The 24,930-nt window shown below is 38.4% G+C and overlaps 1 protein-coding gene across 2 annotated transcripts in view; it reads left to right on the forward strand.

Annotated features, from left to right (window-relative positions):
• Positions 1-446: 446 nt before the first annotated feature.
• The window catches only part of LOC145998605 (uncharacterized), a 31,436-nt gene continuing 6,952 nt past the window's right edge, over positions 447-24,930 (forward strand). Inside the window, exons 1-3 of one of the 2 annotated variants that reach the window (XM_083135057.1) lie at positions 447-561; positions 11,769-11,874; positions 14,969-15,031. In XM_083135057.1, coding sequence (XP_082991183.1) covers positions 11,776-11,874; positions 14,969-15,031 — 162 coding nt within the window. In that variant the 5' untranslated portion in view covers positions 447-561; positions 11,769-11,775. Of the gene's footprint in view, positions 562-10,706; positions 10,736-11,768; positions 11,875-14,968; positions 15,032-24,930 lie in introns of those variants that run through there. The other variant, XM_083135056.1, reaches the window with a different exon arrangement.

Genomic DNA, 24,930 nt, shown 5'->3' on the forward strand with positions numbered 1-24,930 from the left:
AACATTAAGTGGTCGACATTCGATCTCGCCATCGAAGTTCCGGGTTGGAGTCTCGGCCCGGGTATGGGTATTCTTTGTGAATGCCCCTTCATTCATTTCATTATTACAAAATATTACAAAGAATGCCCATTTGACACCACAAAGCCATGGTTCACTATCGTACAGTTTTCTATTAAATCGCCTTTTATGCGTAGCGTTCTTACCTCCCTTTGCATTTTGCGATAGATCCAAATCTGGCAACGGCCATCCTAGCGCTTTTATTTCCAACTTTTCTTCAAGTGTTCTTGAAGAGAAAGGTCGCTGCAACAAAGAATCCACCGAATTCATGGTACACTAACACACACACACACTTTCACTTTCACTTCTAACAACAACAAAAAGCTAATCCTTCACAACAATGACCACCCCTTCACACGCCTAGCGATTTTAACACAATGAACCGCGCGGAAAATTTTTGGGTCTGGAAGCCGGGGAAAAATGACGGTACTCTGGAAGTTTGTTTCTTGACTATTGAAGTGCTACATGAACACAAGGAAATATATTTCTAGCATTTAAAAACAGGTAATTTAGATAAAATATAAAATTAGAATTTCCTAAATATAAATTACATAGCAGAATCAACTTTCGGAAGCAAAAAAGGCACGGACTATAGTTTCAGAGTTGCAATCTTTACAACTTACCACCGAAATAGATAAAAGGCTAAGGGGTAGTGTTAATTCGCGTTCCAACTTTTTTGCAGGTGCTGCTAATGTATACGACATGTTACAAACATTACATAAGTCTACACTGATAACGTACAGAACGTTTGAAAATGACATTAAGAAACGTTGTTCTGACAGAGGCAATAGGTTGTCGTAGACTTTCTTCTTATCCTGAGATGGCACACTTACCGTGCTGAGTCGTCCTGTAGCACGCTAGCAGACGATTTTTCTCGAGCCGAGACCCTATATCCCGTACAAATCGAGGAGTGGGGGTGTACAGTCATGGAAAAAAGTTCTTCCCCATAAGGCTTTAATAGGAGCAAGTAATGCAGGAGGGTAGGCAACACATATTGCACCCTTCGATGATCGGGTGATTTTGCCTGTCTTAACACCGAGAAATGTGTTCCACGCGAAGGTCAACATGACAGGAAAGCAAAGAGGGTCACGTGACTATTGGTTACGTGGAGTGTTGTGCTTCTCCACGTCCCCAGTTCTTGATCCACATTGCAGAAAAAGTAGAGCTGCATGCAATATATGAAAATAGGTTGTTTTCAACTACACGTTTAATTATGATTTTCCCAATTGTAAATCTATCAGACGTGTCTCCCTATTTAGTCGGGACAGTCTTTTTCTTTGAATTCCTGTTTGTCATAGGCGTAACTTGACGGGAGCAGAAAGGGCATTTGTAAGCCCCCCCCCCCAAAATCAGGTTTCTTAAAGCTGCTAAAACAGAAATTAAATACTATTATTTGACGCGTCCAAAAAAAGTATTATATTGAAAGATTTTTCCCATATACGTAGATAGCAATTTAATACTTTGAAAGTGTCTCAGATTTGTTTATTGTCACATCTTAGTGTGGCACAGGTCTACTACAAAAGTGGAATTTCGTAACAGAAATATGAACCCACTCCTTTTATTTCGTAGCCGATTTCATCTTGAAACTGAAATTAAGAATATTAGTTAACAATGTCATTGGTAAACAATAAAAAAATGTGTTTGACCCAATTCTTTAATACCTTATCATAATCTTTATCGCAAATTCAAATTTTGTTGTAAGTCCACTTTATGCAAAAAAAAATAATAATAAAGTTCTTACCTGTGCTTGGCGCTACGCCATGAAGGCGTATAGGGGGTGTGGGGGTAACGCCCCACACTTTCTTGATTCGTTCGTGAGTGGGGGTGATGTGATCAGCATCACGCCGCCCCACACTTTCTTGATTCGTTCGTGAGTGGGGGTGATGTGATCAGCATCACGCCCCTGACCGGTTTTACCCCCAGGGTTTCCCCCCAGGTACCCATGTCATTCGACGCTGGGTGGGCGCTGGGGCCGCTTCCAACGTTAGAAAAGTTCCCGGGCTTGAACCGGCCGGGAATCGAACCCGGGGCTATAGCATGGTAGTCAGACGCGTTACCGACTGAGTCACCGGCACAGATAAACTAATCTGAAGTGCATACAGTTTAAAGTGGGATCCGAACCACTATGTGCGATCACCTGGTATCGTACCCCAGACCCCTTGATTACAAGACCTTACCACTACGCCATCAGTGAGGCGCACAATATCTTCGTATTTCGACCTTTTTAAACCTATATGTATCATATAAGAGGTTGTTTAACGTTGCTATGCCTCTATGGATTATATTTATCAAGTATTCGAGCACATAGCGTCAGGTTTCATAGAATGTAAGCTTCTCTTCCATGTTTATGGTTTCCTGTCTGCAGTAGAAAAACTGGCAGGTTCCCATAGCTTTTCTTTCAATAGTCTTCCAATGGTTGCATATCATATCACTCAAATTTGATTCATTCGTTTCGAACACAGTCCCCGATGGCGCAGTGGGATCGTGGGCGCCTTGTAATTAAGGGATCCCGGGTTCGATACTCGGTGGAGGAACATAGTGGTTCGGATCCCCCTTTAAATTGTAGGTCCATTCACGATTAGCCTAACAGGACATAAAGTGGACTTAAGACACCAAATCAAGCAACCAACACAATCCCGTTATTGTCCAGATTATCGAATCCAGAACCTTCGTCGCGAATAACATAAGCAGGAAGACAACGTGAAATAACCGAACAGAAACAGAACCTAAAACCTACATCGGATAGATTGGATTAAGTCGACGATACAGCACGGGTTCTGAAATGAAAAAGAATACAAAAGTTGAAGGACCTCTATACGCACCCACTTTTCCTCCACTCAATGGGGAAGATATCCTTCTAGCTGAGAAGCCTTTATGTAGGAGTGCCCTGAGGGAACTTCAAGGCCACGACGATAAAGAGTTCTACGTGCAATGACGGGACCAAAACATACTTCAGATAGCTGTGTTCCTCCTTATTTCGTACGCCATTGATAACTGGAACACGTGACCTCATCTTTGGTAGAGCAGAAGCCTGCTTGCTTGCCACCACCCTTTAGTTCAGTGACCTTCGCCCGTAGTCAGCAAGAGTGAATGACTCACCATATACTTGTTGTCTGTGAGGCTACACAAGAATAGATATTTCGTTAGTGGCTGTAAGTATTGTTTCATCTGCAGTTATATCAGTTAACATTTCAATAGTTTCCTTCCTAATGGTTACGTTAGTGATAAACATGTAAATTAGTTCTCGAGAGTGAACGTTTTATCTATTTGAACGGGGGATTTTTATACAGCCTGCATGTATTATTTTTTCCTGAAACAAGAAGAAATTCGAAGACGCAAAAAGAGTTGTATAAGAGTAGTTAACAAAAGGAAAAAAGAAGAAGAAAACGAAAATGTAAATGCTGAAATAAATTATGGTAGAGATCGAGTGAATAACATTTTGTCATGGGTCCTCCTCGATGGCGTAGTGATAACGTCGTCGCCTTGTAATCAGTGGATCCCGGGTTTGATACACGGTGGATGCTCATAGTGGTTAGTATCCCACTTTAAACTAAAGGTCGAGTCCAGATTAGCATATCTGTGCACCAAACCAAAACTAAGAAAGAAATTGTCACAGTGCAAGAAAATTTCATGTTCAACCAGATACGAAACAAAAGGGAATAATATATTGCAGGTTGGAGTTCACATCTGTAGCATCTAACCAGCACAATTATGAATCGCAACATATCGTATCAGATCCATTTTTATTATACATGTATGATAATATAAGAGAAGTAGAGGAAAGAGAAAACCAAGCGAAACACGGACGCCTTCTCCAGAATTTCAAATCTCGTTACATAAGGTTCTGGGTTGGAGTCTAGAACAGGCATGACTTTCTTGTTCTTGCCCTTTTATCTGCTTCATTTCATCATAATTCATCGTTATGGTTTACCTGCAGGGGAAGAATAATGACAATAATTGTCAATACAAAGCCAATGATAAAACAGAACAACTCGGTTACGGAGGTGCCAAGAAGAAACGAGACTTTACAGTTTCTCCGTCTCTCGGTTTGTCGAATTGAAAATTGCTCTCCCGTTCTCGGTCTCGATTAGTTAAATATAGAAATCGAAAATGTATGTGAATGAATATACATGTATTTTATATATTCCGGTTTTGTAGGAGATTTCGTGAGAAATGAAATAAGTACTCTTCCATCGTATTTATTTTTATAATTTTTATTCCCTGTTCGATGATCGCGACGATAAGGACGAGTGACCATTACATGAAATTGATGACGAAATAATCAAACACCCCCGACAAGGACGGTACTCAAACCCGGGAACTTTTGCGACGATATCGAATGTCAATCACTTAATGAGCTTGACCACCGAGCCTGCTTAATGTTGTTTCTGTCAGGTAATTCGTAATAATATCCCACATTCACTATCATTTGCTTCATAATTTATCTTATTGTTGTGATTAACCTGAATTCAAAGAATTAGTTGAAAGGCAAAAATGCAAGATTGACTGTCTCTGATGTTACTTCGTGCCGAATAATATGACGTGGTATTATGATATGAATTTATTAATCATATAATATGCCTATTCATTCCATTGATTGATCCCAATTGAGCACACAAAATATGCTATAATGTCCACTCCATGGAGGAGTGGTTAGCAGAGCGCGCTACGATGCCATGGGTCCCTGGTTAGAATCTCGACTTGGGCGTGGGTGTCCTTGGTAAGTGTCCCTTCATCAATTTCATCATAGCATCACTCATCTTCATCGTCGCTATTTGCCAAAAGTGAAAGAATAGCAAATCTAAATAACAAACATCCAATCAAATCGAACATCTCTACCGATTTAATTCTATACGGTACCGAATTCCCACTTTATTACTGCATCTTAAGTCATTTTACAGCATCTCAATTGTTTTCCGATTCGAAAACATTTGGAATGTTGTTTTGTGCAGTTGATTGTGCATTGTTTCGTTGTTTGGATTGTTTAATTAACGTCGCATTAATTAGTTTTAGACCAATCGTGACGGGGGAAGCAAGAGTACAAAGAAAGCGAAACAAGGAAGAGACCACGGCTTTCTTTGAAGATAGCATCCCGTGAATACAACTCAAGTGACTGCAGAATATTATGAATAAAATTTATTTCGCATTTTCCTTTTATTTCTGTTTCAGTTATTTTACTTCGCTTTTCTTCTACCACTCGCGTTACTTGTGTCGGTGAGGAAGAATTATAAACTCGTGAAATGGACGATGGTACAAAAAAATATATGCCTCTCCCACGGTTCGAAGCTGTCAGTACAAAATATTGTCTTATTTTTAAAATTTACGGGCAAATATGGTTTGTCACGTAGCAATTTTTGCTTATCTATTTCTCAAGGGGTTCCATTGCCTCTCTGATGTCGTAGTGGTAACGTCTTCGCTATGTAATGAAAGGCTTCCGAATTCAATACCAAATAGAGAGGCATTTGGTTCGGATCCCATTTTAATCTGTAGGTCCAGTGCGTGAACTGGACTTAAACAATTAACGTGTGGCATGTGGTCTGTGATGAGAACCATCATTTCAGCGAACCGTCTTGACGATGACTCTAATATCACTGGAAAGAATAGTATTTCCTTACGAGTTGCTCTTGTCAAGAAACCAGTTCCTGAAATTTTCTTCTGGAGGCATCGTAGCACCCAGCTGTTTGTTGTGGCTGGGGCACGAGTCATGTGACTCATGCTATCAAAGCTTAATCCTTCCCGAGAACTCAGAATCACCAGGCAAACTTAAGCGAATATTTTGTTATTTGGGTTGCATAAACAACAGGCTTTAAGACGTTACGAAATTCTACGTCCCGTGGCCCAGGTATTTTTTTCTAAGACTGTACAGTATTCATGCGCGGAGTGATGAAAAAGGGGCGAAAACGTGCTGTTGAGATTTTAGCACGGTACGCTATTCCTTATAGCCCAACAGCGTGAGGGAAATACGTGGCGCCGCTGGTAAATGTTGAGGCTCTTAACATGAGAAGTTTCATTTCACTTTGGGGCTTCATTAAACGTCTTGCATCTGTGTGATTTGCTTTTTTCTTCTTTTCATTTTAACAAATTTAGCAACGTGCTATAGCACGGTAGCACGTATTAAGCAGCCGCCGCTGCTTGTCATATATCGGCACGAAACAAAGGAAGTCTTCTCGAATACAGCTGGATCACGAAACAATTAATGCACAGTGAAAACCCTTCCGTTCCCAACACATCTAATGTTTCGTCTCCAAGTATGATCAAATGCTTATTCATTTATCTCCAGTGACGTGCCCAAGGGAGGGTTGGTGAGTTCATAACCCCATTTGATCCAGTATTCATTTTTTTTTTTTTTAAAAAAAAGAACGTCAAAGACAGGGAAAAAAATGACAAAATCAGAACTGACCACCAAAAATAGTATGCGTAACCCCTCTCCCTTCTGAAAATCCTGGGCACGCCTCTCTTTATCTCGGGGACACATTTTTTAAAATCAACTCACCACAAGTTTTTATCATTCCGTATTGGAGATTGAAGTAAGATGCGTTCTTCCTGCAGGTTTGGATATGATCCTTTAGGGTGATGTCGTCTGCCTGCCTTCACACCTAACCTTAACAAGGCCCTAATTTTCCATCCTTGTGACTTGGATTTTCAAGACTTAGGAAGGTTTGAGACCGAAGGGACAAGCGATACATGTCGATTGGAATGGGCCAATCAACAGCAACGTTTTACACCGTAGCGACACAAAAGGCCGCACAAACCTAATTTCGACTTGTGAAATCCTCAGGCGACACGGTGTGAAATCTCTCTTATTAGGCTACTGTCATTGTTACCTCGAAGTAGTAGCTCTTGTTGACCACAGAAGAAAAAAAAATCTCCTCAACCGGTGGGAATGCTCCTCAGTTTTCTTCTCTCTCCTATATTTTCTATGCTTCTTCACTATACAGGCAACACCTTAGGATTTGATATACACAGGACATGTACTATGTAGACATTTTAACGAAAAATCGGTTGACGTCAAGGGTGGCTAGATGGCTCAGTTGGTAGAGCCCTGATTCGGGTCCTGGTAGAGCCTGCAATTTCCGCCTAAAATGTCTACATATGCAACATCTTCTTGCTTTCTATTTTGAACCCAGTAGGCTTAAACAAAAGTATTTTTTTATACCATGAAATTCTCGGACTGCATATACGAAATTTAGTTCTGGCAAAACTAAATCATCACTCAAAACTTTGATTTTCAGTTGATCTATGCAGCTTATTTCTGTTTTAATAAACCACTCCAATATCCGGTACTGCTGAAATATTCACTTTAGAGAGAGAGAGAGAGACAGAGAGAGAGAGAAGGGGGGGGGGGGCGCCTTGATCTCTTCGGCCCTCGATCCTTTCTACTGTCGTCAATGTCTTCATTTTCGAATCACTATTTCTTATAAAGCAACCAGAGGACGCTGACTGATCACTAATCGACTGTATGAATTGTCACACTTACCTCTGAAATCTCATTAACCGATTCTTTGTAGAGATGAACCGAAAAATTGAATCCGCGTATTTATATCCTCGTTATATTCTAGAACGTTCCGCAGATAAAACGATTCGTTAATATTGCCAGTAGTCGACTCCTTCTCTCATTCAAGAACGTACCCTCTCCCGCCTTCCAGAGATTAGAAATTACAACGAATCGCCCTACGTGTGGCGCTACTTTTGTTGTGCAGCTTCCATAAACTGACAAGTCTCTACATAATGCTGAAGTTCCCTGCGACAACACCGAAAGCGCAAGAGAAGTTTACGTGCAATATTATCAACAACAGGGTTATAGAACATTCTCCGTCTTGCCTCGATAATTGTATATCCCTTAAATCATCGTCACATTATTCAAAAAGCCAAAAACCTAATTTTATCTACTGAAAAATAAAAAAAAATCCTGGGGGGTCTCGAGTCACCTCAACCCTACCTTGGATACGTGCTATTAACAATAACAGGGTTATAGAACATTCTCCGTCTTGTCTCGATAATTATTTCTCCCAAATTATCATCACATTATTCAAGAAGCCAAAATCCTAATTTTATCTAGTGTAAACAGAAACATTTCTTGAAGGGGGCTCGAGCCCTGATTCCCACCTTGGATACGTGCTATTGACAATAATAGGGTTATAGAACACTCTCCGTCTTGTCTCGATAATTATTTCTCTCAGATTTATAAATTTATTATCTTCACATTATTCAAGACGCCAAAAATCTAATTTTATCTAGTGTAAATTGAAAAAATTCCTGAGGGGGGGGGGCGAGTCACCTCATCCCCACCTTGAATAAGTGCTATTAACAATAATAGGGGTATAAAACATTCTCAGTCTTGCCTCGATAATTATTTCTCTCCTTAAATTATTTTCACATTATTCTAGAAGCAAAAAACCTAATTTTATCTAATGTAAACTGAAAAATTTCCTGGGGATAGGGTCGAGCCCCCTGTGCCGCATCTTGGATACGTACTATTATTAATAACAGGGTTACGGAACATTCTCCGTCTTGCCTCGATAATTATTTCTCTCCTTAAATTATTGTCACATTATTTTATTTCACATCACAAGAAACCAAAAACCTCATTTTATCTAGTGTAAACCTAAAACTTTCGGGGGGGCTCGAGCCCCCTAAGCCCCCCTCTGGATACGTGCCTGCCCTGGCTTAACAGGGAACTGTGTGTGCTGTTCTAAGATGAAATGACTCCTGTTAATATGTACATACATTAGTTGATTGATTTATTTATTTTATTTTACTTCGCGTTTTGTGACTCTTGACTAATTTGCGAAGATGGGGATGAGTGATGAAATGATGAAATTGATGAATGGACTTTCACAAACAACCATGCCCGAGCGGGATTCGAACCCGGGACCCCTGGCGTCGCAGTGCGATGTGCTAACCACTCAGCCACAGGGTCCGGCAATATGTACATACATGTACCTCTCCAAAGATAAAAACGTTCCTGTGGACTGCCCATTGTGCCAGGGTCTTCGTTCACTTGGAAAAGGAATGTAAGCTTAAAATTATATAATTTCATTTCAATCACAGTAGGACTGATATACAGGTATGGCCGGGACAGATTGTCGTAGGAACACGATAACTTGAAACTAATTCATTGTCTTTATCGGACAAAATGCCTTGTTCGCCTCCAGGAGAAATATCCCATGGACACCCTTGACCCTACCCAAAATCTTCAGTCAAAACCGTCGAGTTTCACTACCAATTATACATTTTTCGTTTTTATGAATGTACCCCAATTGTGGTCATATCGTCACCTTGTAATCAAGGAGTCCGGGTACGATCAACTGTAGAGGCCAGGCACGTATCCAGAGGGGGCTCAGGGGCACGAAATTTTTCGTTTTATACTGGTAAAAATGAGGTTTAGAGCCTGAAGCGCTTCAGATAGCCACACGTCAGTAAAAAAATAATTTCTTTTGAACGTTTTATAGGATGCTTCCGATTTACCAACTAATCTGTTTTTTTTTCTGACTTCATGGATTGTTTTGACATACTTGAACAAAACACTATTCGTCTAATTATAGAATTAAATTATGGCATATGCCGACCTCCGTAACGGAGTGGTTATTACAGCATGCTACGGCGCCAGGGGTCGCGTCTTCGAATCCCGTCCTGGGCATGGCGAGTGTCCATTATTTATGAGTGTCCCTTCATCAATTTCATCATGTCATCACTCATCCTCATCTTCGCGATTAGCCACAACTGGAAGAAAACCGACGTAACTATATCGTAAGCCCCAGGTTCCACACCCACCTAGAGGCAGCCCTAATTGTGATCCTAATTTGACAGGAGAAATATCAATTGTCATTTACTGATACTACACGTGAACTTTCTGATTTCGTGATAAGAACGAGCTTCGAGGTTGCTGTGCCAGTGGTCCACTATCTCTAAGGTCTAAGTCACTTGAATGGAATATTTCAAGGACTGGTGCGGTATCGTGCGAAGATAGGAGGCAGCGTTCTAAAGAACACTCAGAGCTGCAGTAAGAACATCCATTACAATATAAAAGGAAGTGATAAAAAATTGTGGTGAGCTGATAAAAAAAAGTGTGTGAATCTTGTTATTTTATCATATTGGCAGACTAAACTTCAGATGTGTTGGGAACAAAACAGTTTTCCCTGTCAATACATTCGATTTATTTCGTGGTCCGACAGTGTTTGGGAAATCATTTTTGGTTTCATGGGGATATTTGACATGATGGCTGTGAAGAGGTCGTTTTAAACGAAATTTGAGATTTGATCAAACAACAATTAAATAACTCTGAAAAGTTTAAATTTGCAAAATTGCACTTAACCAATTTTAAACTCTTTGGAGAATCTTCTAGAAAATTGGAGTACTACCACAGATATTGTAATACAGTAAATTCCCTCAGCAGAACATATGTATACGTAATATCTCATTCTCTAACCAAAAGAGATCCTACTAAAAATGTAAGGCATTTACGATTTATTTTAAAATGCCGATAAATAAGTCTAGAATGAAGATAATATCCAGGTAAAAGAGAACGTCTAGTAACCCTGTATATTCCCCTTCTTAATGAAATTCTTAGGGATGTCACTAAGGAGCAAGAATACAAATATACTTCTATTGTTCATATTTTGTTTTCTTGGAAATACAGGACACGCCTCTGCATATTAGCTACAATTTTTATGTCACTGTATGTGCTTTTCTTTTAAATGTTATTTGTAATTCTATTGTCACTGGCTTACCAAAGACTTTTGATTCATGTAAATGACGTAGCATCAAAATGATTGAAATATTTCTTTATTGCAATTTATACACATTGCAGCTATCGTAAATTACAAGTTTATATATCCAATATCACTGTACAATTTATGTGATAATATCTCATGAATGACGCCTCCCGATAACGTAGTGGTAATGTCGTAGCCTTGTAGTCAAGGAGTCTCGGGTTCGATACCCAGTGGAGGTACATTGCACAGTGGTTCGTATTCCACTTTAAACTGTAGGTCTAGTCCCGATTCTATAATAATAAACTGAGCTTAAGACTTCAATTCCAAATTTTTAAAAAATATGAAATTAATATCAGATTCATGGATATAACTCCTATGCATAAAGATAGCCTGGTAAAATGAATTAATACATATTTTTTAGATATGCTAGTAAAGAAGATGAAAAAAATGATTAAATGTTATTGGTAGTTTCATTCTATTTGAACACTTAAAATGAATAAGTGATGATTGGGACATAATATATTTTAAATATCATGCACTTCTCCAATCATCTAATACAAAAAGCAGTTTTGTAGCACCAATACATTTTGAGGTAAGAGATTTAGAATTATAATTGTGATCCACTATTGATAGGGTTGACAGATATAATTCCAACAAGATAAGATGTGGAGAGAAACGATTAGAAAATGGAAAATGGGCATACATGTTATACTCAAAGACTTGTAACCTGAAAATGCATTACCTTTTCTACTATAATTTATTAAATACATACAAGAAATAGATGACCATGGGGGGTCTAGCAGGGCTTGTCACTTTAAAAAAAATAAGAGATTGAGTTTTTGTTTTCAAGTCCACTTTATGCATAGAAAGGTTATTCGTGGCTTCATCAATTTCATGTAATCAGCAATTATTTTCGCCATAGCAATTAGTAAAAATGGTAGGAAAGCAACGCTAAATAATAAACAAAAACAAGTACACTATTGTTTTCTCTTACAGCACTGATATGATGAGGATTCTTATGTGGATTATTGCTCACCCTATGATCATTGTTAATGCTATTCTTACACTGTCCTACATCATGTTAATTCTCTTCTTTGACAAGGTATGTAAATTTCTACACATGTACACTTCCCATATTTCGATCAATTGCCGCAAATAAATTACGAGAAATAATGAATGCAGTTCAAATGAAAAGAGAGGAAAATCGAACGAGTTAATGAGTTAGAAGTTATGCTTGTCATGAATCATGATAGTCCCAATGGAAAGTGGTGTTAGTGTAAGCAGTGAAAGTATGTCCCCATAAATATTGAGACTAGACTTCCTAAGGCAGACAAGAAAAATGTTACAATTATGTGATCAATGCATGCATTTTTAGATGTGGTATCTATGAGAGTACAATATGTAACTGCTACCGCAAGAATATTCTCGCCGCTCCCCTTTGCCTTTATATTCAACCTTTTCCAGCAAAGTGAACATAAGTTTCCACCACACAAAGCAAAATCATGACTACACAGATGCGAAATAAAATCAATGATTTCAGTGCAGAGAAATTATCAATGAGCATGCAGAGATGTGCACCACAGAAAATCAATTTCAATACTTTGCAAATTTGTAAGGTAGAACACAAAAAGTTATTTGCCTTTAGGGAACAAATGAAACCACGTCCGCAACCATAAATCCACTTCTGTCAGCAACCAGCACAATGAGTTGATAATTTCCAGATAACTTTAAGGCTTCGTTATCTGATACACTTATCTAGATTGTTTTAGTACACTGTCATTTCCACAACCTTTGTTAATCATTTGCAATCATCTTCGATGATATTTAGAATACTCAGCCAATTTCTTCTCTGAAATGTGTCCTCTGAAAAAGTCCAGTTCAAAATGAACACTCTGCATCATCCTCATTTTGTAATCACTAGAATCAAGTAATTCCATTTCAACATCGGATTCTTTGTCCCTGGAGCTGTTCTATAAATTATATTAACATCAGAAGGAAATTAACAAGGAGTTTTTCATGAAAATGGAGCATATCGAAAAATACATTGAATTTAACAGTTCTTACGTATGTTTTTGTTGAAAAAAAATATATCTAATAAACATTCTAAGCAAGAGAATATCTCTTAACAGGAACCCTAGCTATCTCTTGCGGGAACACAATGAATAAATATAAAATGGTCGCTTCAAGTCAATATATCCTACGGTGTGTAATATTTTGTCAACCAATTGATACAATATACGTATATTAAATTTGTTGTAGCGTACCTTCACTGCTGTTCCTAACGTCAGTAAAAGCCACTACAAAAATTCAAAATGTGGCAAATAATTCGGCCTGTTGTTGACTTTCAACTGACGTCGGATAAAAAGACAACACCGCCTTCGAAGCACAAGCATTGATTTCCCGTAGTTGCCTACTAATGGGAGACTATACTGGAGATGTTAACCCGGTGTATCTTATTTAGGAACTTTACCGTGTATATCAAGAAAGTGTGGGGCCCTAGCCCCACACCCCCTATACGCCTTCGTGGCGTGGTGCATAGCACAGGGGAGCACTTTACTTTACTTTAATTTACTTTACTGAAGAGAGATGCAGAGTCGAATCTGTAAAAGTTATGCTTTTCCATCTCTCCACTTCTAACGTACGTTTCGACCATTCACTGACAATGCCGCATCCCATAGAGAATAATAGCTTCATTGTTTCAGGTGCATACCGTTGCGTATGTAATTCTGGCCTCGCCACATCCTGTAGGGATTTTCCGTACGGATTGATTGATTTAGTTTATTTTACTTCGCGTTTTGTGCCTCTTGGCTAATTTGCGAAGATGGGGATGAGTGATGAAATGTTGAAATTGATGAATGGACATTCACAAACAACCAAGCCTGAGCGGGATTTGAACCCGGGACCCTTGGCATCCGGCTGGATTAGATTAGTAAGAACAAAGGTTATGGAATGAGTATAAAACATCCTGCAAGGTCAAAGTCAGTCTCAGTTGGCATTAAGAATTCGTAAGGTATATGTGAGTGCCGTATCGTAATAGTTCGAGGAGCGTATAACTTAAGGTGCGAGACACCTCTGTAGGTTGCACCTCAAGCCAAGAACACTACATGGATTAACAACATCTCGGTCAGATCTAGGTAAGTGTGGAAAGAAATCAGCTCTGTTATCCTCTTCTCCTTGACAAATAAGGCAATTAAACATTATAAAATGAAATCTCTCGCATTGCATAATTAGTTACATCCCTTGTGACTAAGATTCCCTAGTTATAAATCGAGTCACACACCATGGTGGAGGTGCGGGGCAACGATCCCCGTACCTCTCACACCACCATGATGTGTGACTCGATTTATGACAAAGCCTCTATCCTGTACGGAAAATCCCTACAGGATGTGGCGAGGCCAGAATTACATACACAGCGGTATGCAGCTTGAAACAATGAAGCTATTCTCTATGGAATGCGGCATTCTCAGTGAATGGTCGAAGCGTAGGTTAGAAGTGGAGGGATAGAAAAGCATAACTTTTACAGATTCGGCTCTGCATCTCTCTTCAATATATATATATATATATATATATATATATATATATATATATATATATATATATATATATATATATATATATATTATATATATATGTTGTATATGTATGTGTATGTGTATATTATATATATATATATATATATATATATATATATATACTTACATACATATATTTATTTATATATATTTATGTATATAAAATATTCTCTAACAATGTTGTATATTATTGAATAATCTTTTATATATATAAAAATGGATGTATGTGTGTATATGTGTGTGTTTGTTGCGGCATAACTCTCGAACGCCTGGAGCAATTTCAACCAAACTTGGTACACGTATCACTTGCAATCTCGAAATAAATACTGTAAGGGTAAGGCACCCCTGGCAGCTCTAGGGGTGTAGGTGGGAAGGGGGTAGCATGTAAAAATAATCGACAACGACCGATATTAGTGTGGATTCCATAGTTTTCAGGGTCGCTAAGATAAATAGTGACACTCCCAATGCCGTTCAACTCCAAGTTCATTTTACACTATAGTTAGAATTCATTATATTCCTGTCTAATAGAAGATTGGGATAAATAAATACCCGGGAAACACCGGGCAATCAGCTAGTAATAATATAGTTGTGAATTAAAATAATGAAACTACTGCTTTTCCATAGATTGTGATGCAGCTGAAGAAAGATGAAAGGTACATTCTTGCATTGGATCAAGCACTTATGGAGGTACATACTTCATATTTAATTTTGTCTTTGTCCTATCAGTTATTATCATCTAATCGAATGATACTGGGCCATATGATTAAAAGGGCTCATGATTACTCAAACAGTAGCAGAATAGGTGATCAAGAAGTGACCACATACTCTATTTTCATATGTATGAAGTTCTCCTTCACATAGGTTTCAATGTAGAGATTTCTCATATTTATGACTTGGCGAGATACATACACAGGGCAAATGTAAACGCAGGATCAATTTATGACAAGGTGTAGCTTTTCCTTCATATCAAAATGGTCACCACTGTGAGCAGGTGCTTAGCCTTGATATTCATGCTGCAGAAATTTGAGAAATGAGGAGGTGCTCAGTTTTATTATTGCGACCAATATCATACAGGATTTATAAATTGATGCAGCAGGAAGATAGTAAACTAAACGAAATGGCTCAACAGCCCTTTGAGAGCAAAGGCTAGCAAAGGGTTTCTTGTGTGAGGTGTGGTCAGCATCTTGAGTCCCACTGCTGCTGCTTTATGGTTTTCGAGATCGGAGTCTACTGCCTATTGGTTTCAAATGCCCCCTCCCCCAACCAAATGGCTTCATGATGCTGGGTCAACACCAAAAAGTTGATGCTTCCACTTGGGAACAAACCTTGAACCGCTTACACTAAAGCAGGGACTCAGAAAGGATAAAACTTACAGATAGAAAGGTAGAGATTTTTAATAAATTCCAACAGTTTGTAGTACGTACAGGGTGAGCCAAAAGTCGCATTACCCCGTAGGTATGTGAGTCTGTGCCGTGCTGTGTTACGAGACTGGTTTGTCCCTCAACTGCAAGCCGAAGGACTTATCGATCGCGTCTGGTTTCAGCAAGATGGAGCACTAGCACATTATTCGATTGCTGTGCGAGAATATCTTAACGAAGTGTTTCGTAACAGATGGATTGGATGTGGTTCTCCACAATTACTAGCAGCTCTGAACTGGCCTCCCAGAAGTACCGATCTTTCATCATGTGGGGTTATATCAAACAGCAAATTGCCGGCACACGTTACCACACAACTAACAAACTGAAAGAAGCCGTTCGGAATGCATTTGCCTCGATCACAGGGAGTCGTAACGTAACGAAATGGAACGGTATTTTCAATTACGGTTTCCGTTACGTTACAACCAGAAACAGAATAACTTTTTTCGTGAACAGAAACGTTACCTCAGGTATATAAACATTACGTTACAGGTGTGCATAACGGTACCGAACCATAACTGATCTCTAAAGGAGTAGGTCTTTACGTGACACTTTAACGTTCCATCCATTGCCGGCAACCAGTAACGTTACAGGGTAAGAAAGAGGTTCGTCACGTATTGACTAGTAACTTTAGTGTGTGTGGAAAGTGATAGTAACGTTACTATTAACCAGTAACTTAATTGAGGTCACGACTGTAAAAACGTTACACTCCTTTTTTCAAAACAACAACGTTATTTATAGCTGGTATCATACAGACGTTCCGATGTGCAATACCGTGTCCGATGCCGTGTTCCGGAGAGAATAACATAGGTCTCTCGTATAATTGTGCTCGTTACTTTTGTAACGTTACAGTTCTTTTCCTCCACAAAAGTCTGTTTCCAAAAAGTGATACACATGTCCGTTACGAATAGCAAATACCGTTATCGAAGGCGTTTTCGAAGAAGCCTCATAATTATGATCGGCAGCTTACTAACATTACAGTACTTTGACCCCTTGAAACTCACTAAGTTATAATACGTATTTTCGTTTTGGATGTCAGTGAAAAAATTAAATTGTAAAACAAAACGTTTGAAAACATCCGTAAACAAGATTCGGCGTGACTAAAGTTCTGGTTATTGGAATTTACTTATTAACTATGTATTTATCACAAATATATTTCTTTTCTGCATACTTAATCGCTTTATGTGAATTTGTTCTAATTTGATTATTTATGCGAGATGAATTTTAACATGTACGTTCACTTTATACGATAGCAAAGCAAATGTTTGTTGAGGGAAAACGTTTATCTCTCTCTCTCTCTCTCTCTCTCTCTCTCTCTCTCTCTCTCTGTTTACATGTGTTACATCATTTTTTTTTAAAAAAATACAGTTGTTTGGCGATGAGAATGATTCGTGCTTGGATTAAGTTGCTGAAGGACGAAACATAAAGGACCAACCATGGTCGAGCCAAAAAATCATCCGTGCCACGCGTTCGTCCACCTAAGCGAGAGGCAAGCTTTCTCCTATCAGAAGACGAAAAATAATTGCTTGTTGCGCGACCTTGAGAAGGCGAACCGAACTGATAGCAGCAGCACCACGCAAAATCGGAAAATCTGAATCCTGAAACTTTGTACACGTGACCTTCGATCACGAAGCATCCGAGTAGACAACGCCTTGGGGCGATATGAAAGGCACTTTTGGCAAGTAGAAAATGCGTAGAAACGAAATGTTAGATGGAATTGTTGTACGAAACAAACGAAACCGCGTTTGTGCAACTGGTCTGTAGCTAGACAGGGCCATTGGACTCTCAAGAAGTCAAGAATTGTGTGGAAAGTGATTCTCAAAACTAAGCGAATAAAAGGACAGCATATTTTATCATTTACAAGGGCCCTCATCCGCTTACAATTTTGAAAATTACTTTCAGTAATTCTTGTCTTCTTGGACAGGAAGTGCATTAAACTTTTTGGTGTAGAAACAGACAGAACGCCCGCCTACCTACCACGTTTGAAAGAAGGGCATAGACAGACAAGAAAGTAATTTTCAAGAACGCAAGAAAGGCAGTCGACATGGACATTGACCAACGTGTGACTGAGAAATACAATCGGAACAAAGGACAAGATTATTCAAGAAACAGTAATTTTATAAAACTTCCTATCATCAACTCAAACTCAGTTCATTCTTTTATCCTCTTTTGTTTGTTATACTTTTGTATTATTCATGTTTAATATCGCTTTTCTGCCACTTGTAGATAATCGCGACGATGAAGATGAATGATGATCATATTAAATCTATGAAGGGATGCTTACAAAAAAAACAGCCATGCCCAGATGTCTACTCGAACTTGAAATGTTTGGTACCGAGTGTATGAGTGGATCACTAAACGACTTTGGCCTTCGAGGCTACGGTTTCAGTTGCAACATGGAGTATAATTACGTTTCTACTACTCTGAATTGACCAAAGCATGTGGTATGTATCCTTCATTTTACTTAAAAAGCCCCCTTGATACATGAGATACTACAAATAATTTCAGGCATACCCTCGAATTCTGATTGCCTGGCACTTTTTTTTAACTAAGTAATGAAGTGACGTTTATATTCATATTAGTCCTACGACTAGCTCGAACTAAAAACTCTTGTGAAATACTGTGTATATGTTATCCTTGTGAAGTGAGGAACTTCATATTTTGCTAAGAAAATATGTATGAAAAATTATATTTGTAGCTACTACTTGAAGAATTCAAATTATTATTATGATGGAATTTCAACTTACGTATACTCTGCATATAATGTTATCGGAGAGGAGTTTTTGTCTCGCAGTCAATTTATTTTTAGTTGAGGAACTCGAGAGGAAATTGGAAATATATAATGACCCACGTTGTGGTGTGTTGTTCGATTAATCGGAATTGGAGTGAGAGAAATCTGTGGTTAAGTTCATTCAACACGTCAATTTGTAACTGTGAATGCAAGTTTTCTTTGATTTAGCAGGAAATCAGTCTGCTATTGTTGTAAGTAATAAATGGAAATATATATATTTTCTGCTCGAGTAGGAATCCGCAGCCGTTATCCGATCAATCAGTTTCTGTGTGTGAAACTTCTGTCTAGGAAAGCTACATACAATTTGCTTTTAATAACAGCAGCTTCAAAATAACCTATCCATTCTTGTCATGCCAAGTAATGTTTGATTTTGATTTGTTATATTTAACTTTGGTTTTATGCCACTTTTGGCTAATCGCGAAGACGAGGATGGGTGATGACATGACAAAATTGATGAAAGGACATCACAAAGAAAATAATGCACAGGCTGGGATCCGAACTCGGGACCTGTGGCGTCGTATTGCACTGTGCTAACCACTTCGCCACGAAGCTCTGCAAAGTAATGTTTGACCATACATCGTTCATGAAATAAAAACATAACATATACAGTGGCTCACATTAGTAATCAAATACGTAGCATTTTGCTGCATTTCTTAACAATATTTGAAAATTAACAACATGTACATAAATATAAACGATGGTGAAATATTTATACGCATTTCTTAAAGTTATATGTAACTTTTTTTTTTAAATTTTGGGTGCGTCAGCACTTAGGCTATTTTGCACCCGCCACGTTATACGGGGTGCAGCCCCTTACCATAACAAATAACATAACTGTAATGTCGCATAAATGAAATATTAAAATATTCTGACTTAAGTTAAAAGCTGAGGCTGTAAAGAGGCACTCAGCACATATGACAGAAAGCAGGAGAACACACAGAATTATACTGGCTATAGGGCCAGTCGCCAGAGTCTCGTTAGTCTGCAAAGAGCAATCCAGGGTGTACTACGTGGAATGAAGTTGAGGATTGAATGTAATACGTTGAAGGTACCTTACACCCCTGTTACGTTTTCAAATCTGAAAATAGTTATTTATGTTTGGGTGTGAAAAAAGAGATCACTTTAATATTCAGACAAATCGTGAAAGCCTTCTGTTTCTGTTAAGCTACGTTTCCATTCTGACAAGTTCCAGACCCATGACGCGCAACATGTCCCGGCGCATGTTGCGCGTCATTTAGTGCACTGTTTCCAATTCAAATCTACTTCTGCAAAATACGCCCGCAACAACACCGGAGTGCAGGACTTGAGTGTAGCGTTGTTCCATTGTGCTTTAGAGTAGTCAGTGTTTCTTCTCTTGTATTGTAATAATTTGGTAGTGATTTAACTTGTGTAAAGATGAACAATACAACTATGGCGGGTTTTGTGGTTATGGCAGGCGCGTACCATGAACTTGTAAAAAAAAAGAGGCGAAAATGACCTAGATGGTGGATTAGAAGTTTTCTAGCGAAAAGAAATTCGGAAGGAGCGTATAACTCGTTGATGAGAGACTTACGTCTTCAAAGGGGATACGAAAACTTTGTAAGAATGACTGTAAGTGATTTTGCATTGTTATTAAATCTTGTTGGACCACAGATGGTAGTCGCGTCGTCTGTTTCTACTCTAGTGCGCATGCCCCAGGAACTTGCTGCAGGCTGTTTCCATTGTCCGCGGCGCAAGTTGTGCGTCTTAATCGTTTGGGGCAATTTTGTCCCCGGCACTTGCGCCGCGGCATGTTGCAGACAGTTTCCATTTCAACAAATGCTTGGCACATTCAGCGTCGCATGCCGCGCGTCATGTTGCACGGCAAATTTCTGGTAATAGAAACGAGGCTTTACATAGTTTTTTTACTGGTCAACTACAGTGCGGGGAAGGAAGAATTGATGCTACTTCCTGACTACATTTGTTACCAGTAGCTGCATTGCTCCCTGACTGAAGTACCAGAAAAATGGGTAACAAAAACAAAAATACAACATTTGACGAATGGCAGCTATTTACTTTTACCGTACCTAACCAAAGGGTACAGGGAAATTGAAAATGTTAAGTAGTACATGTAAGCGTACCGTGGATGATGCAATAAAACGTAATGAAAAGCAAAATGAGGGAGATTCCGTATCTCAGAAAATTCAACCAAGAGAACGAAATGAACGAGCTTCAGTATAAAAAATCAAGACCCTTTCCTCATCCCCACCCCCTTTCCAAACCAAGAGCTCCGAAAGCAGCTGTGCAACTTGGAGCAGGCATTGGGACTGCTGTACGGTTCAGTAGCGTTTCGTCCGAAAGCGAAATTTCTAGAAAAATGCTACAGTTCGTCTGCGACGGTTTAATGAGTTGCGTTTCGTTCGAGCCTGGCTGATGATGAGTCACACCTTGACTAACCACTCGCAGCGATGGAATTGGTGACTAGCATACCTCGGTTTACAACTTTTAGAACTAATTTGCATAGACAGCGCAGTGCAGACTCAAGACAAATTGTCGAGAGAGAGGTCCCGGGTTCGATACCCGGTGGACGCACAAGTGGTTCGGATCCCACTTTAAACTGTAGGTCCAATCCCTATTAGCCTTAATGTGCATAAAGTGGACTTAAAACAACAAATCAAATCAAAACAAATCGTCGAGAGGAAGTGAACTTGGATCTAGAAATTTTAGTCATGGCAGATGGTAACACTTTCTTACTATCTGACAACTACGAAGGTGAGATTTGCAATTTCCAGAGGGAAAGAAATATTAAAACAAAAAAAAAATATTTTCTTCGATGGAGCATTTAAGAGTGTTAGCAAGAGTTTGCTTCATTAAACACTATTAGGATGGTAGCCCTCGGACGAAACGCTACTTGGTCAGGTAACCGTAAGTTGCCTGTTCCTGGAATTCGGACGCGAAACGCTACGCCACGTGCTGTACACCTGGCGGTTCACAAAGCGAAGATGAGTATGAGCGACGAATGCTGAAACTGATGAAGGGACACTCGCAGAGAACACTCATGTGCAGGTCGGGATTCGAAACCGGGACCCCTGGCGTCGTAGTGCGCTGTGCTAACCACTCTGCCACGTAATATTTTTTATTTACTCATTTTTAGTTACTTCCTTTTAAACTAACTAACTAACTCTCTAGCTTTCTTAAACCCGAATGTTCATGGCTGCAGTAACACAGGCCTTCCATCTGTCCCTATATTGAGCAAGATCTATATACTCTTTTCCATCCCTACCGATTTCCTTTAGGTCCATCTCAACGTTGTCCCTCCATCTTCGTCTTGGTCTTCCTATAGGTCTCTTACCATCAGGTTTCCCAACAAGAATCCTATAAACTCCTCTTTCCTCTCCCATTCGTGCCATATGGCCTGCACACCTAAGTCTTCTTGATTTAATCAGTCTAATAACATCTGGACATGAATACAAATTATGTAGTTCTAAAATTTTGTAACCTTCTCCACTCACCTGTCTCCTCATCCCTTTTAGGTTCAAATATTTTCCTAAGAACCTTATTTTCAAATACTCTCAATTTATGTTCCTCTTTCAATTAAAGGGACCAAGTTTCACACCCATATAATACGAGCACTACATACAAAATTACTGTTTTGTATATTTTAACTTTTAGTTTCTTAGTTATTAAACTAGAAGACAAAAGTTTATGAAGAGAGAAGTAACATGCATTTCCTGAATTAAGCCTACTTTTTATTTCCTCTTTAATATAATTTTCATTGGTTAATATTACTCCTAAGTATTTGAATTTGGAAACTGGTTCAAACGAGTTGTTATCAATAATTACATTTTGATTATTACCTAACCCTTGGTTTCGGCCTGTAAGCATATATTTAGTTTTCTCTTTGTTAACTTCCAAACCTGTCTTTAGCAGTTTTGAAAAGTATTTTAGCATTATTCTTAATTGTATTTATATCATCCCCTAATAAGTCTACATCATCTGCATATGCTAACAACTGAGTCACACCATTTAATTTTAGTCCTTCGTCAGTTTCTGTTACCTTCCTAACAGCATATTCTAAGGCAAAATTAAAGAGCAATGGATATAATGCATCTCGTTGTTTTAACTCATCATGAATTGTAAATTTGTCAGACACATAAATACCCACACGAATTTTACTTTCTGTTTCACTGGTGCATACTTTTATCATAATAACAAGCTTCTTAGGTATTCCAAATTCGACTAATATATTATATAATTTATCTCTTTTGACCGAATCATATGCTTTTTTGAAATCAATGAATAGCTGATGGACATTTTGATTATATTCCCACTTTATTCAAGTGACTTCCTTTTACCTACGCTAAAAAAAGAAATTAAAAAAAAATGAATATTAGTCTTTTTTTCAACATGTCTATTGAGAATGTAAATGATCTGTCAATTTTTTACTTTGTCAGGAAACCTTTAAAGTTTGACATTATAGTTATTGGACCTTTGTCGCCATTGCACTGAAAGTTTACATCATTGCAAAGGTTGATATATCTATCTACCAGATAGAACACTGGAATTGAATGAGATTAGGTAGTTGTTCTGTAATGGAGATAACACAATTCCATTATAACTTTGTCATTCGGTAAAATAATCGATTACTTTGATTTCACTATTATTCAAAATGTATCTATCTGTTAAAAGCAAAAGTAAGAACCGAAGTCCACCATGCCAGCAACACTACTACTTCTAAGCAGCTCCCACAATTGACTGAGGTTAGAATGAAAGTTTGTCTTGTTTTAAGTTCACTTGTATGCACAGATAGGCTAATTGGGAGTGGACCTACAGTTTAAAGTGGGAAATGAAACACTGTGCCTCCACCAGGAATCGAACCCGGTTAGAATGCAAGTGGTTTCTCATACTCAGATGGCAATTGTAGTTGATTGAGGGAAATTGTAGGCTGCAATTGTTTAATCTCTTATCGTCTGATGTCTACATACAAGCAATTTGGTATATTGAGTGTGTTTTTCGTTCATCTACGCAATATGGCAGCAGCCACAAGAATGCAAACTCAAGACAGGCACACAAATTTGGAAGTAGTAAATACTGTATAGATGAATGAACAGGGCAAAATTTAAATTAACACACAAGTATTGCTTTCGAAAATCTTAGCATGCTGTGGAGCAAATTGTGGTTTTGCATTAAAGGGAAGACACGCGAATACCACTACTCACTCGTGCATGCAGTGATCGAAGTGGTAGTTTGTAGCTAGGGTGAAACGAGCCTTGGAAATCGGTTGGGAAGTTGTTTGTTATTGTTTCACATAATGTGTAGGTAGTCACACGTAGTCTGAGAAACAGAAAAGTCACACATACAAGAACCTTGCTTGCAGGCCAAGGATAATAATCCTGGGGAAGTGGCGCTACCAGCTCCTATTTTCCAAAATTTGGCACGTTAGGTATTACACCAGATGTGGCATTTGGGTATGATACATTTTTATTATATTCCTGTGGAGATTCGAACAGTGTTCTCGGCTTGCGAGCCAGCGTAAATCTGCGTTAGCGTCCAATGTTTCGAGCGCATACATTGCTCCCATCATAAGGTAGAGAGCATCCTGCTTAGAGCAATGTATGCACTCCATTAGCTTGAGAAAATCTAAAATAAGAGGAATTCCTATCCCTGTTCTCGTGTTGATATTTCCTGGCAAATAAGAGGCTGTCGCGGTCTATTGCCGCGCTATACATTGAAGAAACAATGCTTTCTAATGACCGCCATGTTGGGCAGATTTCAGTTGTATATTGGCATTTGTCTTATTCGTATATTTTCAAGTTAAGAACTTGGATTAAATTATTTATAGTTAATTGTTTTTATAATTCATGTATATATTACGTTTCTTTATATTTTATAATATTATTCACGTATTTTTTTTTTACTTTCTTTTTCGCGTATTTTTGCAACATTTATTCAGAATTTATAGGATCCCAAATAATATATGCAACGTTTTCATTGTTTTTGAAGCACAAGTTAAGTACATTTCTTCTTAATATCGATTTTTGTTCAACAATGTACAAGATTGAAGTAATTTGTCTTCCTTATATACTAAATATTTATTTAATCATTTTTTTATGTACAAGGGCAAGTATGATTTATTTGATAAAATCAGTTTAGTTATTTCTATATAGTTTAATATTGTAATATTATAGCAAAGTATTTCTCCCTCGTTTTCAATAAAATATCGTTTTCCTATTGGCTGTTTATGTTAGGAGTAGGGGAACCACGCTTCGTGTTCTTCGCGATGTAAAAACTTCCACGTTGGCATTTTTAATTGTTGCCAACCTTAACTTTAGCTTACTATCGCTAATTAACATTGATGTGTTATATAAATTATCAGTTTTTCTTGTGTTATTTTATGTGATGAGTTTGTATTGTAAGTTAGA

Source organism: Lepisma saccharinum, chromosome 14 (genome assembly GCF_977018435.1).
Source record: "Lepisma saccharinum chromosome 14, izLepSacc3.1, whole genome shotgun sequence".
NCBI lineage: Eukaryota > Metazoa > Arthropoda > Insecta > Zygentoma > Lepismatidae > Lepisma > Lepisma saccharinum.